Source organism: Neofelis nebulosa, chromosome 15 (assembly GCF_028018385.1).
Source record: "Neofelis nebulosa isolate mNeoNeb1 chromosome 15, mNeoNeb1.pri, whole genome shotgun sequence".
NCBI lineage: Eukaryota > Metazoa > Chordata > Mammalia > Carnivora > Felidae > Neofelis > Neofelis nebulosa.
In genome coordinates this window covers 31,056,502-31,084,022 of record NC_080796.1, presented here as the reverse complement: position 1 = coordinate 31,084,022, position 27,521 = coordinate 31,056,502, and the positions used below count along the sequence as shown (strand labels likewise).

The window sequence follows — 27,521 nt, the reverse complement described above, 5'->3', positions numbered from 1 at the left end:
TGAATCTCTCTAGCCTCCTTTGCTCATCTCACCCTCCAGAGCCCCAGCGTTGGTCACATCCTGGGCTAGCGGCCGTCATTCTGATCCTGGGAGGCTGTCGGTGCTGCCATCCGAGTGACCAGGTGTGTGAAGCCTGGAGTGTGGCTGTCACGCTCAGAAACCCTTCCCTGTGCTAGTGCTGCCCAGCAGGGTCTAGTGCAACAGCTCAGGTGTTCCTCAGCCTGTCTTCCCTTCTTCCCTTCACAAGGATGGAAATGCCTTCACATTTCTAGACTCCTTACGTCATCCAGTCTGCTCAGAACCATCTCTCTGAGCCCAGATTGGTCAGAAAAACGGCTCCCTCCTGGCACCCATCACATTCCTGAGGGAATCCCCTGCACATAGGCAGATGCATGGAGCGGGACCAGCCCACAGCCTCAGACCCCAGGCCCCACGAGTCCCCATCTAGGCCCTGCGTCTGAGAAGAGGCATCGTCAAAAAGCCTTCTATAGCCTGCCTTTCAATTTCCTGAGAGAAGAGTCCAGGCCTCAGGAGAGACTGTCAACAGAGGCTCTCTTAGAACACAGAGAAGTGAAGACTGGCACTGGGGGGAAGCAGGAGGCTTGGTTTCTGGGAACTTGAGGTTAAACCTAAAACTGCCTCATTCTCCTCACAGTCATGGAACCTGTGACCGAGAATGGCCAGGCAGACACTGTCAGCAGCAATGAAAGGTCAGTTGAAGGAGCCCTTAACATGAGGCAGTTCAGCACAAATACTGTCCCCAGCTGGATGTTTCCAGAGAGTCCTGGAGACCTGGATCCAGGGAGAAGGACAGGGCTGCCTCACCTGTGGCTGCAGAGGGGCAAACCCCGAGAAACTGTCTTGATCCACCACAGATGCCACCACCTGCAATCGAGGGAGGAAGGTGTAAGGGCCCTGCCAGCACTGTCTCCCCATGCCGCATGGTTTTCCCCGAGATCCCTCCTTTCTCGCACCCTGGGTCCATTCTCACTGGAGCCTGGTCCCAGAGTGGATAGTGGCTAAGGGTTGGATTGTTGACCCTCTGAGTGAGAAGTTCCAGAAACTGAAGTAACTAGTGCCTTCCCAGCCCTGCTAACCCAACAGGCTCTCACTCTAGCTCTCTCTTTTTTTTAATCGAGGTGAAATTCACATAATATAAAATTGACCATTTATTTTATTATTTATTTATTTATTTATTTATTTATCATTTTGTTAATGTTTATTTATTTTTGACAGAGAGACAGAGAGAGAGAGAGAGAGAGAGAGAGAGACAGAGCACAAACAAGGCGGGGGAGGGGGCAGAGAGACAGACAGACAGACAGACAGAATCTGAAGCAGGCTCCAGGCTCTGAGCTGTCAGCACAGAGCCCAATGCGGGACTTGAACTTGTGAACTGTGAGATCATGACCTGAGCCAGAGTCGGACACTCAACTAACTGAGCCACCCGGGTGCCCCTAAAATGAACCATTTTAAAGTGGACAATGCAGTAGCATTTAGGACACTCACAATCCTATACAGCCACCACCTCTACCTAGTTCCCAGTCATTTTCCTCACCCCCCAAAAAATGCCACACCCACAAAGTGGTTAGTGCACATCCCTCTCTAGCTAGCACCTGGCAATCACCAAATTGCTTTCTATTTGTGTACGTTTACCCATTCTAGATGGTTCATATAAAGGTAATTACGCAACATGTGGCTTTTGTGTCTGGTTTCTTTCACATAGCGTGATGTTTTCAAGTTTCACCCATGCTATGACTTATATCTGTACTTCATTCCTTTCTATGGCTATTCCATTGTATATCTACATCACATGTTGCCTATGCATTCATCCACTGATGGGCTGAGGGGTGGTTCCACTGACCCAGGAGCTCCTGAGCTCTGCTGCTCTGCCAGAACCAGCTACCCAGTCGGGCAGCGTTAGCCCTACAGATAAGTCAAAGCCAAGTACAGGTCTGGAAGGGTACTGCTGGCTCACTCAGGCTCATTTCTGAGAGGATTTAAGACCTGGATTTAGGGGCGCCTGGGTGGCTCAGTCGGTTAAGCGTCCGACTTCAGCTCAGGTCACGATCTCGCGGTCCGTGAGTTCGAGCCCCGCGTCGGGCTCTGGGCTGATGGCTCAGAGCCTGGAGCCTGCTTCCGATTCTGTGTCTCCCTCTCTCTCTGCCCCTCCCCCGTTCATGCTCTGTCTCTCTCTGTCCCAAAAACAAATAAATGTTAAAGACCTGGATTTAAAGGAGCCCAGTTTACAAAGGAGCATAACCATAGACCTGTAGAAGTGGGGATATCAAGAGCACCAAGCCAAGAGGATGCCATGCTGGTCCGTTTCACTAACATGTTCCCTCCACATTGACTGAGGGCCTCATAGCTATGTTTTCTTTCCACTGGCTCAGCCCCCAAGCCGCACACACTGTGACTAAGCCTGTGGCTCCCACCCAGGGTCAGGCTGGAAGGGCAGGATGAGAGGAGCTTGCGGACAAGAAGCTAGAAACGTTTGCTCACCTTTCTGCAAGACCTCCACACCGGAAGCAGTCTCTAGCTGCCTGCTGGCCGCGGAGAGCACCAAGGGGGTGCCCTCGTCCCAGGAGTCTGTCCCACCCTGGTCCATGCATGGCCCATCCCATAGAAGACCCAGGGGAAGCTGAGTGAGCCTACTTACTGTCGCCTTGCCGAGGTAATCCTTCTTGGCCAGCTGAGCCACTTGCCTCTCGTTTGGTCGAAACAGCCTGCCCACAGGGATCACCACAGGCTCATACAGCTTCTGTTTCTAGAACACACAGCACGGTATTTCCTTATCTGGGAAACAGGGATAATGATGCTTGTCCTGCCTCCCTCACTGAACAGACGCAAAGATTCACTGAGATAACCTCACAGAAGTATTTTTTTTTTAATGTGTCAAGACTGAACTTGTTATTATTTCGGAGTATCTAAGGTAGGAACAGTTGGTTTCTATATTGCCTTACCCTGAGAGGCTGTGTGGACATCTGGCTGTGTTATCTGCTCAGCACGCTTTTTCCCTAGGGGGCTGCCCCTCTCCCACTCTCTGTGGCTCGGGTGGGGCTGTCACTGAGCACAGGGGACGCCACAACCACAAGGTGGCCCAGGGCTCAAGCAAGGCCCATGACAGGCCTCCCTTGGGACTGGTGGCTGCTGACCTGGACAGGCATAGAAAGACTGACTCGAGCCCCCTTCTCCTTGATGTTTTTTAAAAATCTGGTTTAAAACTTGTTTTATCCCAATGTGCTCTGACAAACCATGGGTCATTTTCACTATTTGTTCACAGAATCAATGCGTTTTTTTGAGGGCCATTGTGTGCCTGGCTGTGAGGACTCAGAGGTGAGCACAGCCTCTGGCCTCCTGCACTCGGATCCAGCCTCCAGTCCCCAGTCCCCCCGGTGCCACCCCAGAGCCCCACACCCCCAGAGGGTGGCTGGAGGCAGGGCTCTGCCATCCCCAGCTTCAAGCCTCAGCTCCTCAGTGCTTGCTGCCAGGTTCAAGATCCTACATGGAATTGTACCCCAAGATCAGTGTAACCCCGAGCTCAGAGAAGGTAAAAGCACCACGTCTATGGTTCCTCAATCCACGTGTCCACTGAAACAAATACAAATCCAGTGAAAATCCTCTTGCCATCCCGCATCATCCATATACTTACCCAAACACATTCCATGGCTTTGTCAATTTTAGAATGTCTCGGCTCAGACTTCATGCTCATGGCCAAAGCTAAATGTTCCTCAGCCTTTTTCCACTCCTCCTTCTTGGCATACATGAAAGCAACATTATATAACACCTAGAAAAGCACAGACCATAACACAAAACTTGAGGCTGCTCCAAATCTAGGCACCAGGGAAGAGTTTGCCTGTAGCTTCTGGAATGTTGCCTGGAGGCATGCCTCCCTTTCTCAGCTTTCCTGGGAATATCTAAAGTATAACACGATCAATCTTGTTACCAAGTCATGCCCGGTCCAAGGACGGTATTAAGAAAACATCACTTAATGCATAAATCCAACATCATGTGCATTGTTCTTTCAACAATCAAATAGGTCAGGAGGGAACAAAAACTATGGTGTTGCTTTAGTAGCGAGAAGAGTGATGTGCTCAAGGCCCTTTGAAGAGTGGGGAATAAAATCCATGCCTGTGGCCTCCCAGTCCAGCTCCTCCTGCCTCTGAGCCTAGGCTAAAAGGCTGAACAGGTGCAGGGTGGGGAGAGAGAAGGTTCCAGATGCATCATCCTGCACCGGCACCAGCAGAACCCTGCCTGAAACAGAACAAGACTGTGGTATAGTCATCGGGGCAGGAGGAAACTCCATGGACAAAAGTGCAGTAGAGCTGGAAAGAGACCCAGCACAAACCCCAGGCAGCGCTTTACTGGGGACAAGCGGGAACAACACATTCACCAATAATCATGATTTCCCAGGTCTTGAGTTGGGTGGTAGGTTCAAGAGTGTTTGTTTTATTATTATGCCTTCAACTTACGCACACGATCGAATCTTTTTTGGATGCATCAGCAAGGTAACACAACCACTTGACGAATGAAGGGAAAAAACCCTCAAGCAAAGTTGGAAAAGCAACAGGGAGCGGAAGAAGATCAAGATGGCAACTAATAAAGCGGGTTAACTTTCCTTCATTTTCAGGACGGTGCAGCAAGGTCTTACGGTACCCGACACCAGGTGTGGAGAATGAGCTGAGCAGCCAGGAGCTTTGTTCAGATGTCAGTTATAAGAGTCACAGCCTGATGCCCCGGGTGGGGTGGAGGTGGTTTGCCAGAGCCTCAGAGCAGAGGTACGGTTGGTCAACTGAGGCCTAGTAGAGAGGCGTTGGCTGGCCTTCTCTAACATGTAGAGGCAGTGAGGTGCAGGGGTTAAGGGCACAGGTACCCCAGGGCTGTTTCTGGTATGTGGCCTCAGCTTCACTGTAAAATGGTGACAGTGACTGTGGCTGCTTCCAGACTGTTGTAAGAAATAAATGAATAATTCATAGAAAGCGCTGCTGCAATTGCTTGGCGCATGGTGGGTATTTGACAAACATTTACTCCTACTATGACTACTGTTTGCTATGCTATGTTGGGGCTTGATGGAAGGCTGAGCAAAGGAGGGCTTTCATCCCCCCAAGTCCTGCCTGCCTTCTCAGGGAAAGTAACAATGCCTGCATGCTTTAGGGGAAGACCACAGGGCTGAGTTTTGCAGACTGATGCCATCTGGGGATTCTTTGTGTTTATAATCAGAGGCTAAAACTAGGAAGGACTTTGTGCTCCTGGAAATCGGTGCTGCCTGTTGGAGGCAGTGTCACTGTCATTCTCCTTGCCATCATCATCATCATCACTGATGCCACCTACTGACCACCCATTGTGGGCCTTTTTGTCTACATTATCTCTAAGCCACACAAACCACCATATGAGCTGTGGCCTCACTTCTGTGCGTCCATAGTTTTTCCACTGCAATTCTCTTGTCCCGACCTCACCACCTCAGATTACACATGACCATGAGCTCCTGGGTGCTAACACCTTGTCTTGTGGACCACTGGACCTCTATGCCCAACACTAGCAGGCACTAGAAATGTATACAAAAATACACGGGTTTATTAATGAATGTGGATGAGGTAAGTACTCAGTCCTTCTTTACAGATGATAAGGAGCCTGAGGCTCAGAAATGACATATAACTTAACCTAAAATTGTACAATGAGTAAGTGTTGGGCTGGGATTTGATCCCTATCTACCTGATTCCAAAGTCTTTGCTTTTAATGGTAGCCAGCTTCCAAGATGGCCCCCAGTGATTCTCACTTCTTGGCCCTCACCCTCTTGTTTCCTCCCACAACCAATGTAGCTGACGTGTATAGCCAATAGGATAGTATGGAAACGAGGGGGTGTGGCATTTGAAGCTATGTTGTAAAAGACATTGACCCTCCATATTAATTTCTCTCGGATCACTTCTTTCTCTGGGGGAAGCCAGCTGCCATGTTCTGACAAGACTCAGACAGTGTGATGGAGAGTTTCATGAGCAAAGACCTGAGGCCTCCTACCGACAAGTAACACTAACTTGCTAGACACATAAATCAGCTTAGAAAGTAGACCCTTGGGACCCAGTCAAGCTTTCAGATGATGGTAGTGTTAGCCAACATCTTGACTGCAACCTCTTGAGAGCCTCTGAGCCAGAACCATCCAGCTACACCACTCTTGGATTCCTAACCCCAGAAATTGAGAGATAATAAATGGTATTGTTTCAAGCCACTGCATTTCAGAGCAATTTGGTATTCATCAATGGATAACCAATGTACTTCCTCTCTGTAACAGTCTGCCACCCACATCCCCAATTTGGTGCAGGGCCTCATCCAGATAAAAAGAACAGTTTATCAAGGCAAGTACAGACGGGTGGCAGGATTGTGTTTCCATGGAGTTAGTGGCTGGTGCGGGGTGATGGGACCAGGAATAAGCCCAGAAGCAAAGATTTAGATTCCCTTCCCAGGCCATTTCTCAGCCTCCATGAACTGTTGCCTTCATGCACGCTCGATTGGCCCAGCCCAGTGCTGGCCATGTGCGCAGGAAGAAAGGAGAACTCAAGTCTGCTTAAAAATTCCTATTTGGCTTTCTTCGACCTTCTTCTTAAGACCTTTTCCCACAACAGGTTTTTGTCACTCCATGACTGGAAAAACCTGAGACTCTTCAAAAAGAATGGTGTGATTTTGCAGAAGCCAGGATTCTACCCTGGTGGGAAGAGAAGGGGTGGCCTTATAGGTAGGAAAATGACGGGACGGTCCCCTGTGGCATAAATAAGGGCCTTAGACCCTGAAAACTCCAGCTTCACCTGCAAAGAGGCCCCCACAGCCAGTATTTCCTGCCCCTTGGTCATTTCAGCTCCAATTACAGGGGAACATTCCTCCCATAGAATTCTGCTTTGATGCCAATGTTTTATGATCCCTTTTTCTAGAGCCACTTGGTCTTCCAACCGTTTAATCTGTACAAGTGGTTCTCCCTGGGCAGGGGTTTGGGGGGGGTGGTGGTGATTAGAAATGTCTAGAGATATTTTAGGTTGTCCTGTGGCCGGGAGGGGTGGGGCTACTGGGATCTGATGGCTAGAGGCTAGTGTACTGCTAAACCAACCCCAGTGCCCAGGACAGTCCCCTACAACAAAGCAGTACCTGCCCCAAGGCATCAGTAGTGGCCTGGTTCAGAAACCTGACTCCAGAAGCTGGCCGAATTCGAACCAGTTCTCTGAAATTTCCAAAGCCTCGTTTTCTGAGACTATGAGAAGCTGTTAGCCTGCTGCGGGGCAGGATGGGGGCACATGTCCCCAGGGGCCTGGGCAGCTGTGGCCTCTATTATTAGCCCCGAGCAACCCTGAGAACGCTTGGCTTCTCCTGCCTAAGAGACTAAAGCAAGGGGATTTTTTTATCAGCAATTCTTCTAAATAAAGATCTGATAAGTGCAGGGATTTTAGGTTTTAAAGCTGGTGCTGTGTATTTGGAGTCTAGGAGGGGGGTGGGGAGGGTTGGTTGGAGAAAGCACACGAGGCTGTGGAGTCAGAGCCAGTGATGTTTCTCCCTTCTGGTAACACAGAAAATAAGTTCTCCTTGTATGGAAACCTTCCCTCAATTTGTGCTTTGAGCTGTTCTTTGAACTAGGGAGGACAGATTTGTGCCAAATTATCCTCACTCTTTCTCTGGGTATCGACCAAGTACATGAGGCCTGAACCATTAATAGCAAAGAGTGTGGTCTGTAACTTGAACGGAGCAAGGTTACGGCAGGTCCTGCGTGGATAGCAAACCCATGATTTTGGATTTGTTAGTATAATGTTAAGCAAATAGCTTGTCAACCTGAATTATGAAAATTATTATGAATACTTTCACAGGCCAGCACACTCGGGTCCAGCCTCCCTTCAGAGAGCCCAGCAGGCTCATTTCTGCACAGTCCTTTGAGCCTCGTTAAGAAAATGCATGCTTCAATAACCGGAGACTCCAGGATGAGCCTGACGGTATCAATCCGAGGCTTTTCTCTCTTTCTTCTTCTACTTGTTTTTTTTTTTAATGTTTATCTTATTTTTGAGAGAGAGACCAGAGTGTGAGTGGGGAGGGGCAGAGAGAGAGGGAGACACAGAATCCGAAGCAGGCTCCGGGCTCTGAGCTGTCAGCACAGAGCCCGGCTCGGGGGCTCAAACCTGCAAACCATGAGATCATGACCTGAGCTGAAGTCAGACACTTAACCCACTGAGCACCCCAGATGCCCCAATGCGGGTCTTTTCTTAAGGGGAAATCGGAGTCCCTGAGGCACAGGAGGCTTTTCCAAGCCCCCAGGGGTTTCAGCAGATCGCTGTGCATCAGAACTGTCTGCTGTCCCTCAGCCACCGTGCACTCCTGCCCAGGCTGGGCCCTTCCTCCTTACCTCACAGGCAAACAGCTTGAACTGCAGCCCCAGAATCTTGTAGTCTATCAGCTGATTCCCTCGAAGCTGAGTCAAGGCTTCTTTAAGGTCTTTGATAGCTGAATCATATCTGCAGGACAGAGAGAGAGGAAACACAGTCCAGGGCACAGAGGAGCAAATGTGGGACAGGATGGGTGTCTGCATCCTCCCTTTCCTGACCCATCTCACTGGGACAAAAAGGCTTGCTGGTCCCTTTTGGCCTGCTCTAGTTCTTTGCCAAGCCCGAGCCCCAGTATCTCCTAGTGCTCAGTGTGAGTGGCGCCCCGTGGCGTGTGCATGCCAGCACCCCTGTCCCCTCCCCCAATCCACAGTCTCAGGAAGCCACAGGGATTTTCTTCTCTGTTAACTGCATTCAACTCCCACCTTCCTGACAAGCGGCTTGTCACAGCGGAGCCCTCACCCTCGCCACCCCTGAGTCTCCGGAGCTGATTTGGAGCACTGCTCCCTCCCCGCTCCCCACCGTCAGGCCGGGCACAGCTCCCGGGACCCCTTCCACCGCCCACGACATCACCCTCCTTCCCGGAGCTTTCTCCTTCAGCTTCTTTGGAGTCCAACTTAGCTCTTGGTTTTGCGGCCTTCTTAGTCTCCCCCGGCCGCTGCCCTCCCCACACACTTTGGAAAACAGAAGAAAGAAACCACCAATTAAGCCAGATGGCTTTTCTAATGCTACTCCTGGCACTGCCCTTTGGCTTTGTTGCATTGGCACCGTGCTCACTGGCTCAAGGTGTACGGGGCTGCTGTCGCTGGATTTGCGACAGAGAACGGGGCTGACCACATCAACAGTGCCTTCCTCAATGTGGGCAGGACCCAGACCAGGTCTCCTTGGCCTGCCCCTGACCTCCCCAGAGGCCCCAGTGAGAGGCAGCCCTTGCTGGGCGGCAGGGGGTGGGAGGCACGAAAATCAAGCCGTCTCCACCTCCCTAGCGCCCTGGCCTGGCAGGAACAAATTTCCCTGGCTGGTTGCGGGCAACAGAAACAACAGTGCCGAGGCCACTCTCTGACCTGGAGCTGCCGTGAGCAGCTGCCCTTGGAGGCAAGCCTGGAATCAGGTCACGGGCTGGTCGCGTGGTGTAGGGCAGGCACCCCAGGACAGGGGCCACGAGAGCAGGACCAGGCCCATCAGTTCTGCTATTAACCGGGAGACCTTGGCAAAGTACTTCCCTGGTCTCAGGTTCTGCACCAATAATACGAGCATAGGGGTACCTGGGTGGCTTAGTCTGTTAAGCCTCTGACTTCAGCTCAGGTCAAGATCTCACGGTTTATGGGTTTGAGCCCCGCATCAGGCTCCATACTCAGAGCCTGCTTGGCATTTTCTCTCTCCCCCTCTCTCTCTGCCCCTCCCCCTCTTGTGCTTTCTCTCTCTCTCTCTCTCTCAAAATAAATGAATGAACTTAAAAAATTTTTTTAAATACTTAAAAATAACATGAGTGTATTATGTATAGGAGCATATTGTATTCGAGGAGCATATAATAGGAGGAAGTTCCTAGGATGTGGTCCAAGATCTAATTTCTGGAGTCAAAACCACTTGGACCTGAGTCCTAGCTCTGCCGCTTATGATCTGGTGATGGAGAGAAAGTTGTTGAATTTGTCTGAGTCTGTTTGCTCCTCTTCACAGAGAATAATTGTAGCATGTGCCTCCCAGGGTTGTTGTGGGAACAAAGTGAGATGTGCTCAGGATCATGCTTGGCACACACAGCAGGTTTACTGCTATTATTATTAATTATTTTAGCTCTAAAATTCTGGCAATTAAATTCATACACCCATCCATTATTATGTGCTGAACACGGTACGGCGAATGAGGTATTATCCGGAGGTAAAACCCCACGGCTGTAGCAGCTGGAACCGTGACCTCAGTGGGCTTCAGGGCTGACCAGGAGGACGGGCTGGCCTGACAGGCCTAAGCTGCGTGAGCCCCGGGTGGTTGGGGCGGAAGCTAGACATTCTGTCACCCTTGCTTTGAAGTAACTCCCACAGCGGCGGCGTCTATAGGAGTAATGGAAGAAAGGCTGCATCTGAGCCAGGAGAATGGCTTTCTCTCTCACATCCTTGCTGTGTTCACACAGATGATGGTAAAACCCGTTAAAAGCGCACAGCCACTCCTTCAGAAGCAGGAAGCACGTCAGGTCGTTTCTATGTTCTTGGAGACGTTGCGGAGAAGGGGGAGGGAGCAGGCATCCCTGTTTCTTCTTTCTAAGCTGGGAGACTGGGTGACCGGCTCGGATTCACGGAGCCCAGAAGAAGGGCAGGCGGAAACGCAGGTGTCCTGGTCCTTGGGCACATGCACTTTGCACCCTGCCAGGCGCCTGTGTGTGAGGTAGCGGAAGGGCCCCAGAAGGCATGCTTGGAGCGCTGCCAGCGTTCACCTGCACCTGTGCCTTCCTCCCTGGCCAGCTGGCCGCGCAGGTGGGTTTCAGCTGTGACGTAACACTGCCTGTGTCTACCTGGTAGTGAACGAGCTCCACACGACCCTCAGAATTCTCCCATCCAGTCCGAGAGTTTCTAAAGATCCAGGTCCCGGTGGGAGGGAGAAAGAAAGAGCTGACAGATTACTCAAAGTGCTCACTTTGGGCTAAAAATGTCTGGTTTCAAAGCATCACCCTAACTGCCTGCTGCACCCACAGCGTCCCCTAGGAGGCCAGGGTGCTGGCAGCTTCCTGCGGGTTCTGCTGGGCCAGGCGGGAGGGCTTTCTCCACACCCATCCAGAGATGCTCTCCCGGGCTGCCCTGGACCCAGAGCCCCCATCCCCACCCAGGGAGGGCTCACCAGCACAGCAGCAACCTCGCGTGGCTTTTCACCAGCTCTGAGCCCGAGAGGGTTTACAATCCTCATTTTTGTAGTACTCCCCGTAAAGGTTTCTCAGGGACCACTGACATTCCTGATTGTTCCTGTGCCACCACTGCCCAGGCAGCCCAGGATCCTGCAGCTCCTGCACTTGTATCCAGGATGCTGAAGAATTCTAGCAAGCTGAAGTCAAAATGTGAGACACCTCCATGCAGGGGGAGGCTCTGTTGTGCTGCGTCTGTGGGCCAGCTCCGTCTAAATTGTTCGCCGTTCCTATCACAGCCCTAAGATTCATAAGGCTCAGGGCCTGAACTGCAACTTAGAGCTCCTTCCCCTTCCAAAGGAGAAGGCTGGGTCGGACAAGGTCCTGGTCAGCACTGAGGCACCGCCTGCCTTCTCGGACACGCACTCAAACTTCGTTCTCTGCAATTTCATAATGATGGGAGAGCCATGCAACAACACGTAAAAGTGGGGGAAACGGAGAGAAAGAAGCACGCATAACATTGTCACCCTACACAAGTCCCATTGTAATCTGGAAGAATTCCTAACCTACTCATTAAGAAGTCATTTTCCTGGACCCCATGGCACTCATTTCATTTTTTTTTTTAATATATGAAATTCATTGTCAAATTGGTTTCTATACAACACCCAGTGCTCATCCCAAAAGGTGCCCTCCTCAATACCCATCACCCACCCTCCCCTCCCTCCCACCCCCCATCAACCCTCAGTGTGTTCTCAGTTTTTAAGAGTCTTTTATGCTTTGGCTCTCTCCCCCTCTAACCTCTTTTTCTTTTTTTTCCTTCCCCTCCCCCATGGGTTTCTGTTAAGTTTCTCAGGATCCACATAAGAGTCAAACATTTTGGTATCTGTCTTTCTCTGTATGGCTTATTTCACTTAGCATCACACTCTCCAGTTCCATCCACGTTGCTACAAAAGGCCATATTTCATTCTTTCTCATTGCCACGTAGTATTCCATCGTGTATATAAACCACAATTTCTTTATCCATTCATCAGTCGATGGACATTTAGGCTCTTTCCATAATTTGGCTATTGTTGAGAGTGCTGCTAGAAACATTGGGGTACAAGTGCCCCTATGCATCAGTACTCCTGTATCCCTTGGGTAAATTCCTAGCAGTGCTACTGCTGGGTCATAGGGTAGGTCTATTTTTAATTTTTTGAGGAACCTCCACACTGTTTTCCAGAGTGGCTGCACCAGTTTGCATTCCCACCAACAGTGCAAGAGGGTTCCCGTTTCTCCACATCCTCTCCAGCATCTATAGTCTCCTGATTTGTTCATTTTGGCCACTCTGACTGGCATGAGGTGATATCTGAGTGTGGTTTTGATTTGCATTTCCCTGATGAGGAGCGATGTTGAGCATCTTTTCATGTGCCATGGCACTCATTTCAACATAATCTCTTCTAGCACTTTCCCCTTTCTGCCTTGTGTTATAGGTATTAGTGTTCGTGACCTCTTTCTCCCTTTTAATTTTTAAGTTCCTTAAAGCAGAGGGTATATTTTGCTTGCTTTTAATTAATTCCATAAACATTTATTAACTACTATATTAGACACGGGAATACAAGAGTGAATAACTAAAGATTTCTCTTGAGAAACTCAAAGAGTAGTGAAGGAGATAAATATATAAGCCAATATCTGTCACCGATGTTATTTTCTTCTTCTTTTTTTAAAAATTTATTTATTTTCAGAGAGAGAGAGGGAGAGTGAGCAGGGGAGGGGCAGACAGAGGGAGAGAGAGAGAATCCTAAGCAGGCTCTGCACTCTCAGCACAGAGGCCAATGTGGGGCTCGAACCCACAAACCTCAGGATTGTGACCTGAGCCAAAACCAAGAGTCGGTACCCCCACAGATGTTATTTTAAAAGGCACAGAAGAGGGGCACCTGGGTGGCTCACTAGTTTAAGCATCCAACTCTTGGTTTCAGCTCAGGTCATGATCTTACAGTTTGTGGGTCTGAGCTCTGCATCAGGCTCTATGTTGACAGTGGGGAGCCTGCCTGGGATTCTCTCTCCCACCCTACTCTCTCTCTCTCTCTCAAAAAATAAATAAACTTTAAAAAAGGTAAAAAAAAAAAAAAAAAGGAAGAAAGAAAAGAAAGAAAGAAAAAAAGAAAAGGCACAGAAGAGAGTGGTTACTGCCGTAGTGGTCGAGCAGACTCGGGAGAATGCTTGCAGGGTGAGTGAGTGGGTGGGCAGCTGCGGGACCACATAGAAGCAGGCCAAGGAACTTTATCCTTTAGTACTAGAATCCACTGGAAGTGTTTTTTTAAATTATTGATAGAGAGCGAGCACGTGTGCACACAGGCGAGGGGCAGAGGGAGAGAGAGAGAATCTTAAGCAGACCATGCTCTGCGTGGAACCTGACGCAGCGCTTGATCTCATGACCCTGACCCTGGGATCATGACGTGAGCCCAAACCAAGAGTCATAGACACTCAACTAACTGAGCCACCTAGTTGCCCCCTGCTGGAAGTTCTTAAGCCGATCACATTTATTTTTTAAAGATCACTCTGGAATAAGTAAGACAAGACCAAGGGATGAGAAACCAGTTTGGAAGTGATTGCAACAGTTCTGGTGAAAATGAGGGTCTAAAGCTGATGGAGAAAAATGGGTGGGTTTAAGAGATATTTGAGAGGTCAACTTGACAAGGTTTGGGAAAAGAGACATGCTGGGTTGATCCCAGGTAGAGATTTAGCAGCTGGCTGGCTACAAGTGGAGGTCAATGCTGTGGGAAAGGGTGAGATTCCTAACGGTTCATGTACAGATTTTTAGGGGACACAGAACCCCCTGAGATTGTATGTAGAACTATGTATGTGCTTGTGTGTGCTTTTCTGGAAAGATAGCACTTGTGCTATCTATTGTGATAAGAAGGGAAAGTGTCAAGGGCAGAGCCTTGGGAGGTGGGGACACTAATGCCTATAGATCGAGCAGAAGAGACAGCTCAGAAGTCCAGAATAGTGGCTTATTTATATTATTTCCTCAGTAGATAGTCGCTGAATTGAAGATAAAGTTTGGTAGACTTTTTTTCTCTCAGATTTAACTATTATCAATCACAGACTAATTGAATCCTAGGTCTCATTCCTATATCTTTCTAAGATCTCTGCTTCCCTCAAAATCCAAGCCTTTCTGGGACTTCTGGGTATTTTTGTGTAGAAATTTCTTCTGGGAGCCTTCCCTCATTGCCAGTTGTCTCCCCTCATTAATGGCTGTTAGAGCTAATTAAAGGATGGCCTTAGAGTTCGTCTTTTGAGATTTCAGACTAACTGGAGGATTTGTGCTCAAGCCTCCCTGCTCATTCCATCCATCTGGAGAACATAGGGATGAGGGAGTGGGGGGACAAGGAGAATAAGGAGAGAGAATAAGAAGGGAGACAGAGGCAGGACGCCACCAAAAGCTAAATGCTTGTATATGTCTTCCTTCAATCCTAGGCTTTCTCTCCCTAGATAGCCTCTGTGTCTGTGGTTTTTCTTCCGGGAAGACTTCACTCCAGCCCTTCCTCATTCAGGTAATTTTATCTACATCTTGGAAGTCCTCTGAGCCTCTAATGGTTGCCCCTAGCAACAGCTGAGCACAGCAGCTTTCTAGGCTCTGTTTCTGATAGATCCTACGATCCAAGCCTTTCAAGATTGCCCAGGATGAGAGCCCAGCCGTTCCCCATACCTGGATGTTCTCTGCTATTTCCCCATTGTCCTGCCTCACCTGCTGAGCATTCTCTCTCTCTCTCTCTCTCACACCCACACACACACACCCACACCACACCACCCACACCATGACCTCACCATTTTCACTGTTTGAAAGTTCTTCCTTAGGCTGAGCCAAACTCTCCTTCCCTAGAACTTGTGCCCATTAATAGAACAATGTCTACAAAGGGAGGTTTGCCATCCCCTAAGACATTTTAAATTGATGCTTAGGATGTTTTTCCTTTGCTATTCGTATGTCTGTTTTGGGGGTATTGGGAGGTGAGGAGTGGGAATTGAGATTAGCTTTCATTTTGCATTTATGTAGTGTTTTACTAATGATTTTGTGTTGACTGTAAACATAGGAGAAATACAGATAGGCTGATAGAAGACAATAGAAATCCCTAAAATGTCACCAACCCAGAAAGAACTCCTGCCAATGTTTTGGCCTATGGCCTTCCAGACCATTCTGTGAAACAGAAATGGAATTGTGTTATACATATTGAACTCTGTGTTTTAAAATTTAACGTCTACTGTGAACTTTTCCCCATATTAATATATAAGCTACTTATTTATCTGTATTAGTATATCCTTATACATATGTTAATAGTTTGCATTGTCATTTTGGGGGCCAAACTGTATTTCATTGAATGGATTAAACCAGGCTTTTGTAAACACATTCTGTGGAAATGCAGGAGGGCCTTGATGTGGTCTCATGGTAATCCTCATTGTGTGATAACTCAATACCTCCTCCTAGTAGTAGACCATCACGGGTATTCCCTTGATGGCCAAAATATTTGCCACCAGCACTGCCCAAGCTATGACCCATCAGGGATGCTGGCGGGGCATCACACCCGCTGAATGGAAGGCCTACGTTACGTAGGCTCGTTGTGCGCTAAGACACAGCAGATTTATAACTGGGAGGCAGGCTTGTGTTCCCTCCCTCTTTCCTTGGGGAGGGCTTCTACCTCATGCTGACTTTTGCATAACAGCCAGAGAAGTTCCAGTCACACTTCCCAACAGAAACTGGAAAGATACTTCACAAACACCAAGCCCAGCGGCACCAAGACCCTGTCTGGGCTTCTCTGCAAACTTCCCCAGCTTGTGCAACACAAACCACTTACTTCTCTATCCGGTAATAGAGCATCCCTCTTTGGAAGTAGGCCACTGCCAAGTGCTTGTCTCGGTTAATGCTTCTGGTGAAGGCCTGTGGAGAGAGAAAGGATCTGTAGGTGGCCAAGGACTCAGGCGGTGAGGAATGTGAGATGAGCCCAAAGGGAGAGGCAAGAAGGGTCATGAGAATGGTCCGGATCTTGAAGGTGACAAGAGGTCAGATACCTCTGTAAAATGGAGATGTTAGGGGCACCTGGGTGGCTCAGTTGGTTAAGCCTCCCACTTCGGGTCAGGTCGTGATCTTGCGGTCGTGAATTCGAGCCCCATGTCAGGCTCTGTGCTGACAGCTCAGAGCCTGGAGCCTGCTTCGGATTCTGTGTCTCCCTCTCTCCCTCTGCCCCTCCCCGGCTCATGCTCTGTCAATCTCTCTCTCCCAAAAATAAAATTAAAAAACGTCAAAAAAATTTTTAAAAGGAGATGCTAGTATCTGAATTTCAAGATTACTGACTGAATATCAAGATTACTGACAATTAGATATGAAAACAATTAAAATGGTATTATATATATATAGTATTATACTTATTTAGTAAATAAAAATTATGAAATCAAAATAATAACAAGAATGCATGTAAAATGCCAGTAGTAAGGACGGAAGCAGGAAACCAAGTAAAGGCACGGAGAATGAGGGGCCCAGAAGCTGAAGAACTGGAGGACGCATCTATGCAGCGAGAGGAAGGCCCAGCAGTGAGCCAGCAGGGAGGTGACCGGCGACCCCTGCGCAGCCTCACCAAGGAGCCCCTCTGCTGAGGCGGGAGCAAACAGACCCCGCTGGCATAGCTGTGCCCAGACTGGCTGCTGTGCTCAGCCAGCCTCTCCCCCGACAATGTGCTCTTTGTCTCCAGCAGCCCCCGGAATCTGGGGTGCTGTTCACTCAGCCTCTGAGAGGAGGTGGGGACTGAGATCCTCCCCTGGCCAGATGTGAGGTCCTCACCTCTGCTCCCATCTGCCCCTCTTAGGCCTGACATGAACTTGTCAGGCTGTGTGGGTATTCCAAGTGTCTTCACTCCTCTCCCTTTGCCCACTGGCTGGTACAGTCACGGCCAGGATGGCTGTGGGAGGAGCTCTGGCTCTAAGGGTGCTGGGGAGTCTGTCCATACCCCCTTGCCAAGACTGGCCATAAACGGGGAAAATAGCATTTACACGGTGGCGTGAAGCGACACAGAATTGAATAGTTGCTGCCTCACCTAATCCTCATCTTTGTCCCTCTCAGGAAACTGAGAGTCAGGAGTCTACGTGACTTGCCAGAGACCAAGGTCTAGAGAGAGGCAGAGCTGGCAATCGAACCTAGATCTTCTGCTTCCAAATTCCAGTCCCTCTCCAGCTTACCCTGACGAACCCAAAGAGTGATCACTGAGAATGCTCAACCCTACACTAGGGAATATGAAAGAGAAAAAAAACATTTGAAAAAGATGCCATGACACCCACAGCATGCCCTCGGCAGACATCATTCATCAATCACAGTATGATTTCCTTCTGGCAGCCTCAGAAGCTCCCCAAAAAGTGGAAGATTAATGAAAATTGTCACTTGAGAGGAAATCTATGTTCCTTAAGTCCCTCCTCTTGATCGCAAGGCTGGCAAAGCTCAGGCACACGAAGGGGCTTTTTAACCAGGTGTGAAGCAGTGAGGTGGAAATCTTGTGGCCAGCAGGAGTTCAGAGAAGGAAACAAAACCAGGAGAGTCTTCATAAACGTGTTAAAGAATGACTCCAGAGCGATTTGAATTTAATAGACGGACAAGAAAGGAGAGCAAAACCCACAGTGAGTGGTTCCCAGCCCAGAGCCCAATAGAACCACCTGGGGAGCTTTTAAAAACTAACGCTGCGCAGGCCCCTCCCCAGGCCAATTCAATCAAGATCCCCGGGGGGGTGGGGCCTGTGCAGCTCTTGCTCTTTCAAAGCTCCCGAGAGGTTTCTAAAGCTCTAAAGCGCAGCCCGGATTGAGAACCACTAATTACACGGCACAGAGGAGGCCCCCGGCGAGAGGGGAGAGGGGCCTCCACTCACCTTCTCCGCCTCGGGCATGTTTTCCAGGATTGTGTGCATGCAGCCGATGTTGAAGCAAATCCTGGAGTGGGGGTCCTGCACTGCAGTGAAGGCGTCCAGGGCTCCCTTCCAATCCTTCTTGTCAGCTGCCAGCACCCCTTCATTCCAGAGGCTGATGGCCTCAGCCAGGGACATGGTCAGGCGCAGGCCAGGAGGCTTGGGGGGGCTGCCAGGGGACAGGGAGAGGGCAAGCTGGTGTTTCCCTCAGCAGGGCCGCTCCCAGACCCTTGCTTCCCTGTTGCGGTGCTCAGAATGTGCTCCCTGAAGACAGCCTCTCAGTGTTGCAAAGGTTCAGGAAATGTCCCCACCTTTTGGCAACTGCCGCACAATCCTAACATGAGAGAAAAGGAAAGAGAGAGGGAGGGCAAGTAGGGGCGGAGTGTGGAGGAGAGGAAGTACATCAGATACTGCCTGCCATGGGTCACTTCCCCAAAATGCTTCTGCTGTGTCTCCCAGCTGGCTTCTCTCTTCCACCCCTTGCTTCGGGGCAGATTCTGGTCAGGTCTCTGCCCCCCAGGCTCAGGGCAACCTCGACAGGTGGATGCACCTGCTTGGGCCTCCGTTTCCATATTGTTACTAAATGAGGGTGTTGGGGGTGCCTGGATGGCTCAGTCTTTTAAGTCTTTGATTTCAGCTCAGGTCATAATCTCACAGTTCATGGGTTCAAGCCCCTCGTCGGGCTCTCTGCTGTCAGCACAGAGCCCGCTTCAGATTCTTTGTCCCTGCCTCTCTCTGCCCCTCCCCAACTGGTTCTCTCTCTCTCTCTTTCTCTCTCTCTCAAAATAAACAATAAATTTTTAAAAACTTAAAAAATTGAGGGTGTTGGATGATAGGATAGTTCTCTTCAGTCCTAAAGGAATTCCTTGCTCACTTTCTCACAACCTCATAGACTGTCTGGATAGATTTGTTTTTGATCTTGAGCGAAAACAAGCGATTAACAAATTACTGAGACAGGATGGTCTTGGGTGTCCACCTGGATCTGAGATAACTGTTATGAACTCATAGGAAGCTCAGAGGGGATCAATTTCCCACAAAGGAGGAATTCTGTGTGGCAGGTGAGGATAATAAAATAAAAAAATAAGAAACAACAAGGAGCCGGATCAGTCAGTTAAGTGTCCGACTTCAGCTCCGGTCATGAAGGTCATGATCTCCCAGTTTGTGAGTTCAAGCCCCACATTGGGCTGTGTGTTGACAAGTGAGGAGCCTGATCAGGATCCTCTGTCTCTCTCTCTCTCTCTCTCTCCCTCTCTCTCTCTCTCTCTCCCTCCCCAGTTCTCTGTCTCTCTCTCTCTCTCAAAAATAAACATTAAAAAAAATTAAAAATTAGGAGCCAGATATGACAGTGAATTATGAATTCTTTCATCTCTCTGTGAAAAACTGAAGACAGGAGGAGTCTCGTTGATAACTAATGCGTTCCTAGTCTCCACAAAAATGGGTTTAAGATTCCTTTCCTTGCTGTCCTGGAAAAGGAAGGATCAATGAAACCTCCCTGGAGAGTAATTGGGAGCAGAGAGTATAACTAATTTTACTTGCTCTATCCTGACTTCTTGTTAACATTGGTTCAAATGCATGTTTACGAGGATCAACTATTGTTCTGTAGTAACCAAAAGAACTCACAGGTTATCACTAACCTTCCCCAAACAGCCCGAAAACAAACTTTAAAAATGTACCTTCCATAGGGCTTGCAGGACCGACTGAGAATCAAGAAGGTGTGTGTGTGTGTCTGTATGAAGAATCCCCTGTGTTTGGAAGCCCTTCCCACCTCACTCCTTTGCCTGGAAAAGCCCAGTTAAACGTCCCACTTCTCTGAGATCTTGCCGCACGATTCAGGTAATAGAGAGAATTTTCCCTTACTTTGAATTTCTTTTAATGTTTATTTATTTTTAAGAGAGACAGAGATAGAGTGTGAGCAGGGAGAGCCAGAGAGACAGGGAGACACAGAATCGAAAGCAGGCTCCAGGCTCCGAACTGTCAGCACAGAGCCTACTCGGGGCTGCAGATCATGACCTGAGCCAAAGTTGGACGCTTTGCTGACTGAACCGCCCAGGCGCCCCTCCCCTCCTTTGTACCACCTCGTCCCTAACACTTAGGCTGTATTTGTTGCAATTTATTTCTGCATCTGCTCAACGCCTGCGAGCTGGGCCATGGCTTCTCATGCTAGGACCCCCAGAACCAATGCTCAATTAAATGATGAAGGGATATCTCAAAAGGAAGTTAGAAATCATTGGCAAATGACTGGCAGGTGGCAGTGATACTGGAAGGAGATACTGTGACTCCAACCAGTGAATAATCAAAACTTGATTAGCATGTATGTTGATTATTACTAGGAAAACCAAGTCGTTAAAAAAAATTTTTTTAATGTTTATTTATTTTTGAGAGAGGGGTTGAGAGAGGGGTTGAGAGAGAGGGAGAGAGAGGGAGAGGCAGAGGCAGAGAGGGGAAGATAGAATCGGAAGCAGGCTCCAGACTCTGAGCTGTCAGCACAGAACCCAACCTGGGGCTCAAACTCATGAAGTGCGAGATCATGACTTGAGCCAAAACTGGACACTCAACCGACCGAGTCACTCAGGAGCCCTGAAAACCAAGTGGTTTTGTAGCTAAGCTAGATTTTATTTAAACCTTTTTTTGTTGTTCCTTATTTTTTATTTTATTATCCTCACCTGCCACACAGAATTCCCCTTAAGCTGACCCCCATGACTTTTCTAGCCTTATTTTCCAGACTGTGCCTTCACAAAGCCCTACAAACTCTCCCACTTGTTTCTGTCCCTCTAGGTCTTCATTTCCTGCCTCTTTGCTTTGGCCCAAGCCGCTTCATCTCATGTCTGCACCTTCAGACCCACCTTGCATAGCGCCTGCTCAAAGATCACTTGCCTTCAGAAGCCACCTGGAAATAATCAGGCTCCCCCAAAGCCCGCAAACTGTGATCTCACCTTCTCCCGTGTGACACTTAATCACTCTCCCCCCCCAGAGAAGAGTTATGTGTGTGCACCTGCATCTTGGCCCCTCACACAGACCGTACACATCCAGGGGGCAGTCCCGGGACAGCCCCATCCTTGTATATCCAGAGCACCAGAAATACTATTCATACTCTGTCCACATTCTCGCCATCCCTCCTGTTGCAGAGCCTCTGTCACTCCTCACCTCTCCTCATCCCCTCCATCCATTCTCCACACTGCAGCCAGATTGGTGTTTTAAAAGACAAGTCAGATCACATCCTGCCCCTGTGTTGAAACCTTCAAGTGCCTTTACATCGCTCTTAGAACACAATCCATACTCTTCCTGCTGCAGAGAGGACCCCCTGCCTGCTGCCCCATGCTCTTTCTGTGCCATTTTCCCCTGCCAGTCCCCTCTCCCAGTCCCATCTCCTTCCTGTGTTCTCGAAAGAGACAGACCTGTTCCGTCTGCCTGCAATGTTCTTCCCCCAGCCCTCTACCTGCTCGTTTCTACTCATCTTTCATGTCCTCTGAATGGCCCTTCTTGACTGTGACCTCTCTGTGGTCACCTTACTGTGTCTCCCAGCCATCGGTTCTCTCTGATCATGGTGCTTTTCTTGTTTTTGTTTTTGTTTTTTGTTACATTTTTAAAATATTTGTATTTATTTTTGAGAGAGAGGAAGAGAGAGAGAGAGGAAGCATGATCTGGGGAGGGGCAGAGAGAGAGGGAGGCACAGAATCCGAAGCAGGCTCCAGGCTCTGAGCTGTCAGCACAGAGCCCAATGTGAGGCTCAGCCCCGCAAACCGTGAGATCATGACCTGAGCCGTCAGACGCTTAACCAACTGAACCACCCAGGTGCCCCTGTTTATTTGTTTCTTAAGGAAGCTCTATACCCAACACGGGGCCTGAACTCACGACCCTGAGATCAAGAGTTGCCCGCTTTACCAACTGAGCCAGCCAGGTGCCCCTCATCAGTGTTTGTCCCAGTTTGTAACTGCATATTGTCTGTGAGACTGTTTCTGTGGCCCTTGCAGAGACTGTCATTACTACCGTCCTTAATTACAGCAGTTATTGATACTGTTAGGAGATGGCCTTCTCAGCCACTCTTCATTCCCCTTCCTCTATTTGGTAGAACCCCACTTTTGTTCAAGTCTCCACTCTCCTGAGGCCATGTGCTCCAGGGAAGATAAACCCCCGGTGCTGCCCCAGGGAGTGGGTTCTGACTGGTTTAGACACAGGTCTGAGATTTAATTCTGGTTAATAAGACATCAGGGGAAGTCGGCTAAGGATTTCTGGGAGAGAGATTTTTTTTCCCCATTAGTGAAAGACGCATGGGAAGAAACAGTAGCTGTTTCTTCCCTAGACAGTGTTGTGAAGATGTCCCTAGAACAGTGGCAGCTTTCTTGTCACCATGAGGAGAGCCAGCTAAGATTGTTCAAGCCAAAGTCTTAAGGAAAGGAGAATGGAAAACGAAAATAAAAAACTGGATTTCTAATGATGTTAGTGAGTTCCTAAATTAATCCATCTTAGAGCTGACCCACCTCAGGACTTCTTGTTTGGCGAGATAATAAATATATTTGTTGTGTGAGCCATTTTAATGGGGTTTTCTGTTAGTTTAAAATATTTTGACAGAGGGGAGCCTGGCTGGCTTAGTCAGAGGAGCGTGGGGCTTGTGATCTCAGGGTTGTGAGTTTAAGCCCTACGTTGTGTGTATAGATTACTTAAGTAAGTAAAAACTTTAAAAACAACAACAACAACAACAACACATTCTGACAGATATAGCACTGTATTCGCATTCCTAGCATAGCACTCGATATAGTAGGTATTCAGTAAACATTATTTCTTGAATAAATTTTGCTGAGACATTGTTTGGATAACAAAGTTGGAGCTCAGTACCTTTGAAATTACTCCAACATTCTGAATAAGCAGGGTTTACGTCTCAGTGGCTAACAGGTCACAAAACTCATGTTGCATGCTTGCATTCAGCTGGAAGGTAAGAACATTCCCAGTGTTTTCCTTTCTCTCTGAGGGAGAATCCTGGGAAATCGAACTTATTATTTCCATTATTCCTTGTCACTCAGCAGTTACCTTCTGATTCCCACTTTTACCATTTAGTGTTTAATTGTTCTTTAACTTTTTAAAAACTAATCAGACTCTCTCAAGCTCTTCAAAGGGTAGAACCATGTCTTGATTTTCCTTCATCTCTGTTCACATTTAGTATAGATCTAGGCAAGTGGCAGGTGCTGTATAGACTTTGGCTAATTGGGCAAATGAATCAAAAACTAAAAAAATTGAATCCTATTTGAAAAACATAATTTTATAGAGTTTGTCAGTGTCATCTTATTTGTATAAAGTGAGGTACAATCATAACAGTAGGGAAAAATATATTCTTTCTATGACCTCAACTCTAACAGCAAGTGAATATTTACATTGAGTTCCACACAGGAAACCCTCAGGTAGTGGGCAGGGAGACCTCATCTATTATATATAAACTTGGCCTGGATTTCACAGGGAGCATACAGAAAACCCAGCATGGGTCCCATTGTTTAGAAATGCTAGTTGAAAGCCTCAGTGTGAAAAGTTTTCTTTCTCCAGGAACACATCATAAGTTGTCCTATCTAATCTACCATCATATGAATTTTCTATTGTTGCATAATAAAGTATCACAAATTTAGCAGCTTAAAATAACACACATTTACTCTGTGTGTTTTCATGGGTGTGGAGTTTTCATGGATGTGGAATGTGACCATGACTTAGCTGGGTCCTCTGCTTAGGGTCTTACAAAGCTGAGATTGGGGTGTGGGCTGGGCTGCATTATCATCTGAAGACTTGACTGGAGAAGCGTCTTCTTCTAAACTCCCACATGTTATTAGCAGGATTGCAGCTATGGAACACATGACACTTCTTCAAGGTAGAAATGGAAAGAGAATCTCTACTTCGTTGAGTCTCTGACCACTAGACCTCCCTGTCTGATTAGGACAGGCCCAACTGAATGTAATTGGCCTTTTCGATCCTGTGTCTTCTCCCCATAGCACTTATCCACTAAGTATAATCTAGCCACAAAGCCAGGGATGCAGTTTCCATCTTCCTTGGACAGGCTCAGTAGTCCGTGGGTCTTTTTCTGTCTTGCTGTCCCTTTTGATCAATTTAAAGTCAGCTATTTGGGAGTATTAATTAGCTCTTCAAAATCCCTTCACCTTTGACATATTCTTTGAGTTAGAAGCAAGTCACAGGTCCTGCCCACTCAAGGGGAGGGAGTTACACAAGGGCAGGGGTCACTGAGGATCATCTTAGAGTGCCAGTCTTCTTACCTGACTCACCAGCTAGGTTAGTTATTCTCTACCTCTTCTGTCTTTATTAAACCATGCATGATTGTAATTTCTTGTTTAAATGGCTGCCTTCCAACCAGATTGTAAGCTCTAGGAGCACAGGACCTACGTCTGATTTTTTCACTCTATCTTTTGTAACTATCACATGGGAGATTCTTAAAATATATGCTAAATACCATGCTGTGGAAGGTGTTTTTAAAGTCACTGTAATAATTTAGTTTGGTTGGTTACATATATCCAGCCTATCATCAAAATAAGGGCATGTATAATGCCTACTCTTTTATTTTTTAAAAAAAATTTTTAATGTTTATTTATTTCTGAGAGAGAGAGAGAGAGAGAGAGAGACAGAGTGCGAGCAGGGGAGGGTCAGAGAGAGAGGGAGACACGAATCTGAAGCAGGCTCCAAGTCTCTGAACTGTCAGCATAGAGCCCAATGCGGGGCTTGAACCCACAAACCGTGAGATCATGACCTGAGCTGAAGTCAGACGCTTAACTAACTGAGCCGCTCAGGCGCCCCTGCCTACTCTTTTAAAGAAACTTCACATTAACCACACTAGAGATAAGAATGATTTCCATCTTTGTACCCTTTATACACATAATATTCAGCACCTCCTTAAGTAGGCAATGAGTAAAAGTTTGATGAATGAATTAGTGAATGAACACATACTAATTGAAGCTCTGAACCCTGAGTTGAACAAGTAAATACACTGGATCCTCACTATAAAATTGTTCTTTGACTTTTTTCTGCACATATGAATCCTGCCATTCTTAAAGGCCCAGCTTAGATTCTTGTCTTACATGAAGCTTTCCCTGACCTAAGTTACTCCTGGCAGTTTTCATTTTTTTTTTTTTGAATTCCTATAGTATATATAATCAAATTCCAAAACATAAGCATTCCTTATTACATTATCTATTTTCTTTTTTTAAAAAATGTTTCTAATGATTATTTTTTGAGAGAGAGAGAAAGAGCATGAGCAAGGGAGGGGCAGAGCGAGAGGGAGACACAGAATCAGAAGCAGGATCCAGGCTCTGAGCTGTCAGCACAGAGCCTGACACAGAGTTCCAACTCACGAATCGTGAGATCATGACCTGAGCCTAAGTCAGACACTCAACCGACTGAGCCACCCAGGTGCCCCTACATTATCTATTTTCTACCTTACCTATTCAACCAACTCTAAGTTCTTTGAGACATGAAATTTGCTTTCTATTTCATTACATTTCCTATAGAACCTAGAACCTAATGTCTTACATTAAAAGCTTAGTAAGTGTTGATCTAAATATTTTTTTTAATTATGGCTGATCTCGCTTGATTCTGGTTCTGTACATCTTGTAACTTTCTCTTTTTGAATGCAATTGGCCTTTTCGATCCTGTGTCTTCTCCCTATAGCACCCATCCACTAAGTGTGGTCTAACCACAAAGTCAGGGATCTAGTTTGCATCCTCCTTGGACAGGCTCAATACTCCATGGGTCTTTCTCTTTAGGAGGGTCAGGTATGTGCATAATTCATTCATGTGTTTCTTTAGCATATTTCCTTCAAGTATGCAGATTCTAAGTCAGCGGGTACCTAAGGGAAAATGCTGCTCCAAACAAGACAGTTACTGATATAGAAGGAGTAGAAATGGACCATTCATAATACAAAAAAGGGGGGTGTGCAGAGAGTTAGAAATTATCTCACATTTAGTGGGATAGAATTTCTAAAGATTCTCTTTTGCTTTCCCTATAGTGTCCCTAACAGCTAAAACCGTATCTAGACATAGGATAAATGTTTGCTGAATGAATGAGTGCGTGAGTAAAGAGTAGATACTTATTAGGGTGTGTTCCTCCCTCTACTTCTCTAAGAATTGTCCACCTAATCCATAGCAGAGAGTAGGTCCTGTGGCCACATTTGAACAGCATGATCCCTTCCTTCCTTCCTTCCTTCCTTCCTTCCTTCCTTCCTTCCTTCCTTCCTTCCTTCCTTCCTTCCTTTCTTCCTTTCTTTTGAGAGAGTGTGGGTGGAGATGGGGCAGAGGGAAGGAAGGAGAGACAGAATCCCAAGCAGGTTCCAAGCCCAGCTCAGAGCACTCAGTGCAGAGGCCCCAGCACAGAGCCCCCAGCTTGGAGTCCAATGCAGGGCTTGATCTCATGACCCGGAGATCATGACATGAGCTGAAATCAAGAGTCAGATGCTCAACCAACTGAGCCACCCAGGCACCCCTGAATAGCATGATTACTGGCTGGTTGGATTGTGGTGGGCAGCTGACAGGCTAGACCCCTTAGGTTTTGTCTCCTTGAATTGGTATTCATGACCAAGAGACAACAGGCTCATCTCTTTGGGGAGCTGGAAACATGACTTGTAAACTTAGGAGCTGTGGTTCTATGATGTTCTGGCATGAGGTCCAGGAAAGCAAAGGAAGCCAGTCTACACAGAAACAGAATGAAGCAGATGCCCAGTGAGCGTCAGAGACAAAAGGCAGAGATAGTGAAGCCCAGTGACTTTCTAGCCCCTGATTCCAGGATTTCCTGAGCTCCACTCAGATTCCTGCACTTAGCCTCTAGGAGACATTTATATACCCTTATAATAAGCTTCAGTGTTTGCTTAAGTTTGCTCTAGTTTTGTGGTATGCCGGAAAAAAAGCCGCAGCGGGGGGAGATTTGGTGAATAAAAAATGAAAAATAGACGTGCGCCACTGGCCCAAGACTCTAAAACAATCAATTGCTAATGAGAGATGGAAGATTCTCAGCAACAAACATAACCACATAGTAATCAGGGATCCCAGGGAGGAGAGAAATGGAGAGGCACTGGGACTCCCCTGGGAACTCTCTCAGAGGCCAGACATGCACAGGTGATGGAGGACATGGCTCTCAGCCAAGGAAGAATCTGATGCTGGGCAGACAAATCAAAGGCAGAGTACAGGGGAAGTCGAAACCCAGGGTGAGCTGAGGCTGCAAAAAAATACTAGGGACAACACAAACGGCTCCTTCATGTCTGAGGAAGAGCAGGCAGGATCACTTTTTGGTGCAGATGGCGTCACGTTAGCAGATGTCAAAGAAAAAGCAGAACTCCTCAGCTCCTACTTCGTTCCTGAGTTACACAGAGAACGAAGACCCGGACAGAGGATAGTGAGAAAGCTGATTTAAAGAAACTCCTGTAATCAAGCCCAGATTCACTGAATCCCAGGAATG

The 27,521-nt window shown here is 47.7% G+C and overlaps 1 protein-coding gene across 1 annotated transcript in view; it reads right to left on the bottom strand.

The window, feature by feature from the left end:
* NCF2 (neutrophil cytosolic factor 2) overlaps positions 1-18,438 on the bottom strand; it is a 33,123-nt gene extending 14,685 nt beyond the window's left edge. Inside the window, exons 1-6 of the mRNA XM_058700959.1 lie at positions 18,054-18,438; positions 16,002-16,084; positions 8,369-8,477; positions 3,650-3,784; positions 2,657-2,764; positions 826-885 (exon numbers count right to left, since the gene is read on the bottom strand). Coding sequence (XP_058556942.1) covers positions 826-885; positions 2,657-2,764; positions 3,650-3,784; positions 8,369-8,477; positions 16,002-16,084; positions 18,054-18,227 — 669 coding nt within the window. The 5' untranslated portion in view covers positions 18,228-18,438. The remainder of the gene's footprint in view (positions 1-825; positions 886-2,656; positions 2,765-3,649; positions 3,785-8,368; positions 8,478-16,001; positions 16,085-18,053) is intronic.
* Between the last annotated feature and the right edge of the window lie 9,083 nt (positions 18,439-27,521).